At 39.2% G+C, this 14,139-nt stretch overlaps 1 protein-coding gene across 3 annotated transcripts in view; it reads left to right on the top strand.

Moving 5' to 3' along the window:
- Window positions 1-14,139, top strand: part of ACSF3 (acyl-CoA synthetase family member 3) — a 1,464,159-nt gene that overhangs the window by 120,410 nt on the left and 1,329,610 nt on the right. For 2 of the 3 annotated variants that reach the window (XM_044081689.1, XM_044081688.1), the window contains one exon: window positions 11,978-12,736. The exons of the other annotated variant lie outside the window; for it this stretch is intronic. In XM_044081689.1, coding sequence (XP_043937624.1) covers window positions 12,029-12,736 — 708 coding nt within the window. In that variant the 5' untranslated portion in view covers window positions 11,978-12,028. The remainder of the gene's footprint in view (window positions 1-11,977; window positions 12,737-14,139) is intronic. 3 annotated transcript variants of the gene reach the window in all.

The following is a 14,139-nucleotide window of genomic DNA, read 5'->3' as shown; positions in this document are numbered from 1 at the left end:
TCTAGGGTTATTGCTGCTGCTAGAGTTTTACAAGGTATGCCTAGGTATGTAACCAAACATTTGTTGATGAAGTCTGAGATTTTAAACTCTTAGTTAAGGAGTTTTGTTTGTCCCTTCTGCTACTCAGGCCTCAAACAATTTGATGAAAGAAGGAAATTCAGGGAGTGTCTAGGATATGATATTTTCAAGTACCCTGTTACAAATCTTTGACTGCCTTTAAAAGCCAGAGTAAGCAGTCTAAGCCATCCCCTGGCAAGCAAGGGATAAAAAAGGTGGCAGGAGGGGACCGTAAAAAAAAAAAAAAAAAGAACAGGAATCCTTTCAGGAAAAGGGGCAGTCTTTTCTCTTTCCCTTTCCTTCCTGCCTCATTCTCTCCAAATCTGTCCCAGAAACTGGCACTTGATATTCTCATTTAGCAGCAGATTGTATCAGACACTAGGGTAATTAAAGTGGTTCAGAAGGATTACAGCTAGCACTGGATACACATAACTTATTTTGGGGGAATTCCCTCCCACCCTACAAACCAAACAAAGTTTTTTCCTTAGGTTTTTCAAAACTTGGTGACCCTGGGAGTCATAGAAGCAGTGCCTTTCAATTCACTAAATTAAAAAAAAAAAAAAAAAAAAAAAAAAAAACTTGAACCCAACATTCTCATTCTTTGCAATTTTGGATTCCAAATGGTGGGCTCCTTCGAAAAGGCACTGCACTGATGGAGATAGCAACTCTCTCAAAATCTAGGTCTTCCTCTTTCTCCTCCTGTCCCAAATCAAGCTGTAAAAACAGATATCTCAGATTTTGCTTGGGGAACATTTTCAGTGTGGAAATCTTCATGCAGACCAAAACACACAAATGTCAAAGAAGTGTTAGCTGTGATCCATGCCATAAAATCTCTGTGTCATCTGTGGTTTTACAGACAACACCTCCATGATGTAGCACATTAACATGGGGTACTAGTCCTTATCCTCTGTGCAGGCTGGCTGTGATGGCTTGGGTGGTAGCTCTTCAACATGGTTTAATCGTCTATGCATCTTACATTCTATCAAAGCAAAAAATAGTGGCAGACAAGGTGAGCAGGACCAGAACAGACCCTCAAAAAATGGAACTTTAATGAAGGGGTCTTTCAGGAATTGATCCAGTTATGGGAAATACCTCAAACAGATCTGTTTGCCTCCTTTAAAAACAGACAAAACAAATTATTCACCAGGAATCCTTTCAGATAGGTCTGGAAATGTGATGCATTCTCATTCCCATGATCAATGGTGGTCTTTTACTCATTTCCATGCTTTCCACTGATTTCCAGGGTAATTCCAAAGATTCAGATGGACTCTCCAAAATTCATTGTAGTGACTTCCATTTGGCCCAGGCAACACTGTTTTTTCCCCAATTATAGAATTGGCCAAGAGCAATTACCACAAGCTTAGTCACAAACAGGACCTACTTACACAAGACGAGAAAAGTGTGATGCATCCCAGTCTCAAACAACTTAATTCAACTGCCTGGATGATTCAGTTTGGATACTTTCAGACACCTCTTTAGTAAGGATATATGGCAGTTAATGAAAGAGGCGAAAAAAAACGCTACTAAGATGTTTTATGTTGGCAAGTGGAAAAAAAGTTTTTAGTGGGTGCCTAGCCCTTCCAGGGATTGTATGCCACAGGTCCTTAAATATTTATGTGAGTTACTTTCCTCTGGCCTTTCTTATTCTGTCAGATTATATACCAAAGTTCGTAAATATTTCTGTGAGTTGCTTTCCTTTGGCCTTTCTTATTCTGTCAGATTATATACCAAAGTTCGTAAATATTTCTGTGAGTTGCTTTCCTTTGGCCTTTCTTATTCTTCTATCAAAGTTTATTTAGCAGCCATTTTAATGTCTGTCTATGAATCCTCCCCTTTCATCTGTTTTTTTTTTTTTTTTTTTTTTTTTTGTAAATGCCACAGGTCCTTAAATATTTGTGTGAGTTACTTTCCTGTGGCCTTTCTTATTCTGTCAGATTATATACCAAAGTTCGTAAATATTTCTGTGAGTTGCTTTCCTTTGGCCTTTCTTATTCTTCTATCAAAGTTTATTTAGCAGCCATTTTAATGTCTGTCTATAAATCCTCCCCTTTCATCTGTTTTTTTTTTTTTTTTTTTTTTTGTAAAACAGTTTCTGAAGGGAGTTTTGCATCTTAGGCTATCTGGAGAATAGATAAGTCGTTCTTGACATCTTAACTTTGTGCTGAAATGTTAGCTATGCCTCCCTTTTAACCAGTATGTCTGGCTGATTTAAGGTTCATCACATGGAAGTCTATACTTCTTATTGCTCTGACATCTGTAAGAAGAGTATATTAGGTTCATAGGTGTTTACTAGGCTAACAAATCTTTTTAAACCTAGCCATGCTTCCCAAATCTCTGACAAGTTCTGGTACCCTTGGTTAAGTGTAAGCAAGGGCTTGGGAGGTGAAACATTTACAAGTGGGGGACTGGGAGATGAACCATCTATAGGCTGCCTGTGTCCATTAGAGACATAGGTGCCAAACCAGGAATGAATTTCCCATTCCCCATCCAGTTATCCAAGTTGCACTTGAATTGGGTTAGGGAAGAAATCTGCTTCACATCGATGGCCTGTTCCAGAGAAGTGATAACCTCTATGATATATACCTGTTTGTCCAGCAGGTCCTATTTATATCATAGACAAAGTTTAAGTCTTTAGAATTGTTACTTCTGATGCTGTTTGTTTTGTCGATATGCAGCAGCTCCATCAGAGTGGGGTCTGACAGTGCCTTCTATGCGAGGCATAGATCTTCCCTCAACAGCCTGTAGGAAACACAGTACAGGGATAGGGTCTTGAGGCAGTCTGCTTAGGACATGCTACATATGGCCTGTATTCTTTTAATGAGGAACCTATGTGGATGTTCCAGTTACTGGATATGCCTGGTTAGGTACATACCAAAGGGGGGATTATGCTCTGTAATCGGTCTGATGAATGCTGAATACAGTGGAACAATTTACTTCCTTGGCTGTATCTGAGTTGCAAGCTCTCATGGTGGGTGAACCCTATTTGGTCTTCCTTATTGATAGGGTCACATTAAGAACAAATCATCCTTTTATGCCTTAAGTTGTTTCCGAGTTTACTTTGAATAAAAGCCATCAGTGTCCACATGTTCTATCCCAATCCTCAAAACGAAGGAGAAAGGATTCTAGATACCATGGACAAGCATGGGCAAATCAAGTACTAATGAAGAACTTTAGAAAAACATATCAGCTGTTTATTTCTTGTGATGGGACAAAGAAAGAACAGCATGTGTCTGTTAAAACAGAGTATTTCTTAATGGTCGTACTCCATTATTGCCTTTTGTTATTCCCACTATAGCAAATCTATTCCAGCCAGTATCATTTACTAGAGTCTTGGCTTCTGTGATGGCTAACTGGAAAAAGAGTAGAATCTAGAAGCATTCTAGTGGCAGCAGCACGGTCCTCTGTTAATACTTTTACAAAGCATTACAAACTGGATTCCTTTTCCAGGTCCAAGACTGGCTTTGCTAGGATAATTTTCCAGGCGCACTTGAACTCTTATCCTTTCTTCTCCCAGGTTGGATAAGCCTTGGTAATCAATCCATATAGCCAAAGGATACTGCAGCAGTGAGAATGAGCATAGTACAGATGTGCAAATTGTTCCTACCATGCAAGTAGATTTTCAAATTCCTCACTGCTGCAGTAGCCACACCCCCTCCATTCCACTACTTCTGATTTATGCAGACTGCATATAGTAAGTAGTTGGTATATAAAGTTGTTTGTTATTGTTTATATCTTATAGAGGTTCAATATGAGTAAGTTCTATCTTTCTTTCTGTGTAGGCAATAAAGTCATGCAATTGTGTACACTCTGATTGGCTAGCAATCACCAATCAAAATGCAGGTGTGGTATGGAGCCAGAACTTTGTGAAGCTGACCAGTTTTTGTATCCAACCCAAACAGTCCAGGCTACTGTAGCAGTGAGAAATGTGAACAGTCGGTGGTAAGTACAACTTAAACAACTGTACTTTAGCATTGTTGCCTCAAAAGTGCTAGTTCCTCCTGTTCATTTCTCAGCTTGGGTGCCTTCAGTGAAGAGTGCGCAAATCTTCCTTGTGCTTGTTTGGATTTTTGCTGGGTGCTCACATCTCAAAGACATGCCTATGTAAATTGGTTCTCTTCCATGTTGCAAATAAGAGTGTATACAGTGTGTGACTGGTGTTTACTTGTATATTTTAGCACTGACGTTCAAGTTTACATTCACTGGCTTGTGTTTACTGAGTACCAGTTAATTTCCCCATTACTCTGAATTAGATTAAGTGGATTACTAGAGAATGAATAAATGAGTGCATCAGTGAACATTGTACATTGTAGCTATACTGCACCTTTGTAATTTCTCAGTAGGAAACATTTGTGGAGTTTTGCAACTGTTCAGTCAATATGTTTTATAATGCACACATTTGCAACTTACTGTCTGGAATTCTCTTGGTTTGACTAGATATATCTGGTAGTTCTTTGTTCACTGTTAAAGATTACGTCTTTGTTTAGTCTATACTGTGGTAAGCTACTAAATACAAAAAATGAAGCAGATGTTAATGCAGTAAGAAGGTCTTAGAACAGTTGTTCAAATCTGAGAAAATGAAATCTGTGATGTGCCCCAACTCCACCCATTGCTTACTGGATATACATGCACTGCCTTTGTCTTCCTAATTGCTTGTATAATATGAAGTTTAAGATAGTAAGATTTCTTAGGTACCAATATAACCAACTTATTTCTGTTGGTCCATTAGGTTCAATTGTTTTTTACTTACTTTGTTGGGGGGGAGGGGCACCAGGTTTGCTTTTGGCTTCAAGCAACCGGGCATCCGAGCATGACCCGTTCGAGGGACAGTGTCAGGCAGAACATTTGACTGGGGTGGTACACCTGTTATAGAGTAATGCAAGCTGAGCTCAGGGAGGAGAGAAACCTCCTGTGGAGCAAAAGGGCAGAAGCTCACTTGGTCTTGATTTTCAGTGTGACTACAGACCATGAAAGCAGGGATCTCATGATCCTTCTGGTTGTTTTAAGCTGGAAGTGTCAGAAAAGTTGCTAGAGGGATAACTTGCTTGTGGCAGCAAGGGTTTACAGTCGCAATGCATTTTGAGCATTCATTTTCTGCTCTTCTTTTTACTGTGAAGTGGAATTCACCAAGTATTTGATTACTCAGCCACTAATAGGGAACGTGAGATGGGTTTAGATGGTCATGAGATGGGTTAGCTTAACCCTACTGATCGTCTGTTGTTGCAGTGGTAATCCTGTTCAGGCATTTGTTATATTTGCTTGGCTGAGGAGCCAATGGTGAGAAGCTACCATCTGTGGAATTATGACTGAACACCTCAAAGTCAGAATCCTGCCTAAATATAATTATGCCACAGTGCTGCAGATCTAAAGTTGGTCAAAAATAGCCATTCTCAAGCTAGGTAAGAAGTGCCGCTCCTCACTGAGTTGGCACAAGGATGGAAGAAGGCTAGCGCTCTCCAGCAGTGCAGTGCACCGTATGTTTATGTTGAACTGGGTGCCAGATCATTCATAGATGACTTGAATCTTTGTCAGGGGTTTCTACATAGCAGAGTAGCAAACAGCTCCAACAAAAGAAAGTCCGTCCTTGAGCCAAGCTTTTGTTGCAGGCGGAGGATGGTGTCCATGCCCTTGTGGGGAAGGAGGACTCATCCTCATGCTGCCTGCCTAAGAGGGATACACAAGGTGCAGTGTTTGATTCTCACCTTAGAGGGGAGTTGGCTTGGCTGAAAGTCGCCTGCAAGGGTAGCTAACCTGGTACTTAACTGTGAACCATGTTCAACTGTGAAAAGGACAGTTAACCACAAATACAGAGTACTGCTGTGCCATGAATTTGTCCTAGAAGACAGGATGGTCATTTACACAACTGTTTTAGTACTCCTCTTCTCTGCTCATATTGAATACTCTTCTGAGGAAGAGATATGTAAACTCAACTCACTGTAACAAAAGTTATCATCTTTACTCCAGAAATCTTCCAATGTAGACAGTACTACAGAAAAGAAATATGTGTGTGTGTGTGTGTGTGTGTGTATATGTATGTATGTATGTATGTATATATATATATATATATATATATATATATATATATATATATATTATTATTTTTTTTTTTTTAATGGAAACTTATGGTTTTGAGAATGACTGCATGAGGGTTACACACAAAGAATGCACCTGGGTACTGTTTTAACTATAGAGGGCCAATTATAACATCATTTGATAAACTGAATACATACATCTCTGTGAATTCATGGTAAGCATATACCAATTTTTAGTTATATTTGAATGGAGGAGTGCCAGTCACGTTTACAGATGTTAAAGATTCAAGTAAAGTAAATAAATATAATAAGAACTAAAACATGAACTAGTATCACCATTAAGTACCCTATTCAATCACAGCCTAAACTCAGGTTATGTTCCTGCAGAATGGAAAACAGCAACAATTGTTCCCCTCTACAAAGGTGGCTTAGCAACAGACCAGGGAATTATAGACCCATAAGTCTGACCAGCCTCATCTGTAAGGCCAGGGAATGTATCATCATGGACCTCATAAATTGACATAGGCAACCTCCAAACACTGGATCTGAACCAATTCGGCTTTGTCAAGGACAGATACTGCCTGTTAAACCTGGTGAATTTCTTCACAGTATACCTCGATTTGGCCTTCGACACAATACCACACTCCGGCATTAGTGATAAACTTAGCAAACTGTAAACCCCTTTGTTGTAAGATGGGTTGCCAACTAGCTCATAAACCAGTCACACACTATCAAAGTGGTTGACTTCACATCAACCAGCAGACCTGTCACCAGCAGGGTGTCACAAGGGTCAGCGCTGGGTCCCCTACTGTTTTGGCCTGAACCTCTGAGAAGTGTATACCAAACTAAGGGGCTGTGGCTGACCATGTTTGCACATGACTACAAACTAGGTGCAATTATCGAATCCCCAAATGATGTCAGTATACTTCAGGAAAGTCTTACAAAGACCAACGACTGGTGTCTTAGTCACGATCTCAAACTAAATGCAAAGAAATGCATCATCATTCCCTTCAGTAAAAACAATGTTCCTTCACACTATCAAATTAAGAACAATACCTTATGTACGTATGAAGTGGTAAGGGATCTGGGGTCACAAGTGGACTGCAGTCTTAACTTTGACTACCATGTGTCTACTGCTGTAGTAAGGAAGACTTACTTCGTACCACACTTTATTAGCAAAGGAGGTTATAACCCTTCTATACTCTTCTCTAATCAGGCCCATAATTAATACAACCTGCTGTAGGGAAATATTTGTCTCCCAGTGACTGCCACATCTTTGGAATAGGCTGCCAATTTATGTGAAGTAGAGCACCTCTATGAACCTGTTTAAAAGGAACCTGGACTAGTGGATGGGGCACTGTACTTTCATACCAGCGATAACACCCACAACCCTCCTGGACATGGGCAGTCATTGCCAAATACAATCCTGGGTATTGACTAGAGTATTTATGGTATTACATTGGGATGAAACAGCTAGGCTTGAAGTGACCTCTGGGTCGATAGCCTAGCAACCTTCTATGATCCTATGAATTGTCACAAAATATGGATTGTGTTATAAAAATAAAGTAAGTTATAATAGGAAGGAGAGTTTACTTTCATGATGTACTTTACATTGTGGCTTTCACTATTAGGGCACATTTTTCTCATAAAGCTTTTGGATTTTATTTATCTGGATTGGCAGCATTTATTCCAGCTGCCTTCAGCTTTGGGTGTGGTTTTCATTTTACTTTACTTGTGTCTACCTCACTTTGGGTGTGTTTGGATAAGAACTTTAAGCTGTGTTTTCTGTGAGGATGGCGGAAGGTGCTGTGAATTCTTTTGCAAAAGAAGGGACCAGTACGGCTAAAGACAATCGATTTGTGGACTTTTTAACTGTTGAACATAATCCACTATTAACACTTGGTGCTGCTGAACTTGAACCAGATACTGTACTTTCTACTGATAATGATAGCAGCATGCGAATGATAAAAAGGAGCTTGTAGAATGATCTGTATAGATTTAAACAGCTCCAGTGTCAGTGTTACAATTTCAAAGCTTGTTTGAAGATGCAAGTTATATCTAGGGGCCTTCGTATACTGAATATGCCTACTTATGGCAATACCTACCCTGATTTGCTAACACATTGGCAAAAGATTAATTTAGACACAAGTAAAGCTTATATTAAGCTGCTGATATATTTTTTTCAGCCGCTAGAGCATGATTTGAATGCTAAGATTTGCCAGCAGCAACAGGAGTTGCATTTGTTGTACAGTGAAGATGTTACAGAACTGTTTTTAAATGGACTGATTGACAAAGTGCTTCGTTATGAGGCAAGGTTATTAGAGCAAAAAAAATTTGTTATACAGAGATGTGACTGATTTTTCAAATCAGCACGTATTTACTTGGCCGAGGGCTACAATGCAGGGAGAACATTGCCCCACCAATCGCCAGTCACAATTTCGTAGAATGACCAATCAACTGGGTGAGGAAGTAGGAGGAACCATTCAACAAGAGAGGGGGGGTGTCACCCTAGTTGAACAGTGAGATGGTCTGAAAGAGGAGGGTCACCAGCAGTCTGAGTGAGTGACTAATGAGCAGCATGATGGTGAGATGACAACCAATCGACGGACAGGTGGGAGTTCCCTCTAACCAGAATCTGTTGCTTCTGTCTATTTGACACCGATGGATACTCCACCTAATCCATTAGAAGTGGAGGTGATACAACCAGCGATGACATCGGCAACAGTAGTGAGATGCAAAATTAATATGGACTTAAAGCAACAGGTTTTTCCAACGCTTCTGTTGCCCTTTCGTACAGGGAGAAGGGGTTAGTTGGAACAGGACATAGAGAGAGGAGGGCAGAAGTGGAAGGAGGCGCCAGGGCAGATACAGACACACACACTCAAGAAGATGTGGGGCTATGGGCAGGAAACCTAGTGTGGAACCTGTGGAACCTGTCGGACTATGAACTGACACCAGCGGAAACTTCCCTACTAAGTAAAGGTTTGAGTTTTATACCTACCAGCAATATGAACATTAGTGACTTGTTATTATGTCTGCATTTGTTTAAACGAAATGTAACATTAAAATTACAATTTAAAACTGTTGAAAATGTACACTGTTTGAAATATAAAAGGAATAGCACTTTTGTACCTAGTTTATCACCCAATGTGGAAACATTTTTAAAAGCATGTGAGAATGCTATTTGTGATGGTACTGTTAGCAATGTTAGAGATAGAAAGGGTGATAACCTGTCAACTGCAGAAAGACAGGTATTACACAAGTTAAAAAATAATGATAGTATAGTTATATGTCCCTCTGACAAAGGGGGACCTGTTGTAGTGCTGAATTCAACATTTTATTTTGAGAGAATGACAGAAATGTTAGCAGACTCAAAAGTATATAAGATTGTATCTATGAATGTAGTGAATGTCGACACATTGTCAACACCCTTCAGGAATGTGTGTGTATGGGGATGCTGGACAAGGAATTGTTCCAATACTTCATAGTAGAAAAAATGATTCCACGAGTGCATGGCCTCCCTAAAATACAGAAGGACCCCAGGTACCCTAAGTTTAGACCCATTGTAGCAGGGGCAGGGTGGCTAACAGAGCCCATTTCTATTTACCCGGATGGTGAACTGAGAGATGTACTTAAAGACTTGCCTCATGTCCTTAGAGCTACAGAACATTTTTTAAGTGACTTATACAGTGAGGTGGAGACGGACGGATTCATGGGGATGAACCCAATAGTCACCCTGGATGTGGTGTCATTGTTTACAAGTATACGTAATGAACAAGGCATTAATATGGTGAGGTCAATACTTCTGAGAAATGGGAAACTAACTGTTCAACGAATAGACTTTCTATGTATGTTGAAGATAGTTTTGGAACACAATGTCTTCATGTTTAATGATGTATGCTATTGGCAGACATCAGATGTTGCCATGGGCAAAAGTTGTGCCAATGCATATGCAAACTTCGTGATGATGGATTGGGAGCAATCACATCTGTTGAAGATTGTGATATCGTCTTTTATAGACAATTTGTGTGTGACATTTTTTCAGGTTGGAAAGGGGATGAGATTAGTGTGAACCTATTCGACTGTATTATGGACAACACGTGTGATTTTTTGAAATTCACTATGAATCATTCCAGCACCAGTATAGATATTTTAGACGTCACCATATTCAAAATTGAGAAGGGGTGGTGCACCAAGTTACATAGGAAGAAGTGTTACTGTCCAGCATTCCTGCATTATGACAGTATGCACAAGGAACACATCTTTCCCAACATTGTGAAAGGGCAGGCAATGAGGCTTTCCTGCCTTTGTTGTCAGGATGAAATATATCAAACAGAATTGAGGAATTTAAAAGGTTTTTTGATTAGAGGGTATCCAGCCCAAGAGGTAGATATGGCTAATAAGTGCAGAAGGAGAGAAGAGGTAAAGCTAAACCTTATTACCATTATCAGAGAAGTAAAACAGCAGGGGGAAGAATGCAAAGCTTTCTCCCAGACCCCTTTAGTCCTACCGTACACTAAAGATGTGAGTAAGTTTACTAGGATTATACAGGACTACTGGTACATTCTTCTAGTAGATGAAGAAAGTACTAGTGTGGTGGGAGATAGACCACGGTTTATATATATATATATATATATATATATATATATATATGAATAAGCAAAACTTGAAGCAACAACTGTGTTATCCCAGGAAGAAGAAACATGAAGCCAGTGTTATGAATGGGACATATAAGTATGTGCATATTGTGCCTACGTGGATGAATCTAGATTTTTCAAACACCCTGACACAGGACATTTTTGGGAACTTAAGGTCAAGGTAGAATGTAAGACTGTCAATGTGATATATGTTGCACATTGTAAGGTATGTTTCCGATTTTACATTGGAAAGACTAACCGTCGTCTCAGGGAAAGGATCAGATATTGCACTAGGAGAGATTTAGAATATAGTACTTTAGCGAACACACTTTATCCACAAATGAGGAGCATACCTTCTTGTTTCAAGTACTGCATGTTCAGGAAGTGAATAGCAGGCTAGGTGACCTTATAAACCAGACAGAGTCTTTGGAGGTTCAGTGGATCCTGAGGCTAGGTGCACACAGGGGGCTAGGCTTGAATGATTCTGTCCCCCTAAACCAGTTTGAAATCTAGAAAACTGAAGTCCCAATATTGACTTTGTGTTATTAGTACAATCCAGGTCTGACAGTTTTTGCCCCTCCTCCTTTTTTTCTCTTTTTTTCCTCTTTCATGTTATTACCAAATGTTAGAGAGTTGAAATAAATATTTCATGTTATGTTATGTTTTTGTTTGGTCATTGTATGAACTATTGTACTATATTTAGTGTACTGTGAATGTTTTATTACTTTCAGCAACACTACATTTTTTATGTATCTGTACCTTTAGGATGGGATGATTGATGCTTAATTTGTTCTGAGAACAGATTGGTTATTTTAAATTTTGTCATATGGATATATATATATATATATATATATCTACATATATATATATATATATATATATATATATATATATATATATATATAGCAGTTGTTTGAGGGTATGTTGTCTGATGAAGCAATGTTGATCATTGCAAAAGTGCTCACTTACCTGCAATAAAAGCTTTTGGATTTTATTCATCTGGATTGGCAGCATTTATTCCAGCTACCTTCAGCTTTGGGTGTGGTTTTCATTTTACTTGTGTCTACCTCGCTTTGGGTGTGTTTGGATAAGAACTCATTTATATTCTGTTTTAAAAGCATACATCTTACATGTTTATATTGGCAGATAAATGTGTCTTTAAAATTATTTTGTTAGGCTTTAACAGGTACTGTAAAAGTAAATCAGAGGATGAAACAGTTTTTCTTCATATAAGACTTCTGTTTATGTTTACAGTCTGGCTTCCTGTAGTTGTCTGGAGGTGCTTCAGATTCCCCAGAGGACAGAATGCTTCTTTACTTTCCAATTCCTCGTGTAGGTGTTAGTGGTGTATACTCTCACGTGAGTTCTGTCTGTTTGAGGGGGAATATATTCAGACTGCAGAGCACACACAGGTGGAGAAGATGCTGTCTTATGACTTCATCATCATTTGGTAAGGCAATACCAGTTTTTAGCAAAGCACTGCATTATGAGGACAGACTTGCAATTATAGATCAAAATGGCCAACACACATATGGAGAACTCTACAGACGCAGCATGTTGTTGTCACAACAGATCTGCAGTATCTTGGGATGTTCTAATGGAGACATTAAAGAGAAGCGGATTTCCTTTTTGTGCCCAAATGATGCTACTTACTTGGTCGCCCAGTGGGCTTCATGGATTTGTGGTGGTATTGCTGTTCCACTGTTCAGAAAACATCCAGCATCTGAGTTGGAGTATGTAATCCATGATTCACAGAGTGCTTTAGTAATTGTAGAAGAAGAGTACGCAGAAACACTAAAACCCTTAGCTGAGAAGCTAAGCACACACTGCCTCCAGATTTCAAAGGAAGTGTCCAACAGACAGCAGAAGAATGAAAAACTGACTGATTCTGCCAGTGACCTCCACAGCTTAGTTTCTGACTGGGCATGCAGAGGGGCTATGATCTTGTACACCAGTGGAACAACAGGAAGACCAAAAGGTGTCCTGCTTACTCATCAGAATCTACATGCCATGGTAAGCTAACCTGAGTTTCACATGTTTTTCTTCAAAGTCAGAACAGATCACAAGTGTACTGAAAGCAAATTAAAAAGAAAAATATTTTGTAAGACATTGCATCTTTTACTACAATGTCTAGAATGTGTATTAACTGAAAGTATAGATATGAATTGCAGCATCATAACAAAAATAAGTAAAATAAAACACATTGGTATCAGTGAATGTAGGACAAGTACCTATAATGTGTTACCCTAACAGGCAGACTTTAAATAGAGTATTTAAGAAGGAGCATGAACAGTTACCTGTACTGTAAGTGCTGCCCTTTCCAAAACAAGTGCAGCAGATGGAATTTTTTTTTTGTGGTACCAAAAATGTTGATTCAGAATCACTGTAAGTTGCTGGTGGGGTGTGGGGTGGAGTACTGAGAAATTGGGTATTGTAGGCACTACATATATGAGGGGATACTGTGTTGTCTACTTGGTGAATATGTGGAAGAAACTGAGGGTTCACATTTGTCTTATGATGTCATACATATGAGTGGGGTACACGTAATGCATTATGTCATGTCATTCTTGGGAAATATCCTCTTTTTCTGAATGCTGTCTCCAGCATTTCATTTTTTCATATGCACAGAGATTTTAAATGTTGTGACATGAATCAGCTACATTCCTATGTTGGATCATATTTACAGTTCATAGACTCACTACTCTATTTGGACAGGAATCCTAGAAATGGTTATTGCACAAAGAAAAGGCAAGACACTCACAAATGCAGTTCACAAACATTAGTGAACTGGAACCCTTGGCAACTGTTGCTCACAAAGCGGGCAAGTAGCTTAAGATCCATATGCACATAAGCTTGAATAAAGCACCAGTACATTTCTGTAACCAGCCCGAGAGAAATATGCACATGGATATTGCAGACCATGTAAAGCAAGGTGACAAGATGTACTTTTGAATTACGACCAACATGTCCTCTGTAGGCATTTGCACAGCACATTAGGGAGCTGGAACATGGTAGGATAGTGACTCCATACAGAAAGTATAAACTTAGTGTGAGGTGCATACAAGGAATGGTATGCATGAATAGTTCAGAATTCGATGTAGTGTGGATATTGTCACATATCTGATGGCCACTATTGTACACCAGTCATGTCATTATGGTATACTTGTGTATAACTTTCTCACACACTTGCACACATGCTACAGGCTCATTTAAATTGCGACAAAATGCTGTATAATCTTCAGGTTACCAACCACTTGTCTACTGACTGTGAATGTACTACACAAATATAGGGACTCCCCTGACACATTATGAACTGTTCCTACAGCTATAGTAGGTCAATACACAATATTCAGTGTTATAAATTTATTTGTTACACAAGCCCAAGACCTCTAGTGTAATCAAAGAGCTTATTTTCA

This window comes from Protopterus annectens, chromosome 8.part1, assembly GCF_019279795.1.
Source record: "Protopterus annectens isolate FY-2018-M chromosome 8.part1, PAN1.0, whole genome shotgun sequence".
Classification (NCBI taxonomy): domain Eukaryota; kingdom Metazoa; phylum Chordata; order Ceratodontiformes; family Protopteridae; genus Protopterus; species Protopterus annectens.
The sequence above is the reverse complement of the archived record's forward strand: the minus strand, read 5'-3'. Positions and strand labels throughout refer to the sequence as shown.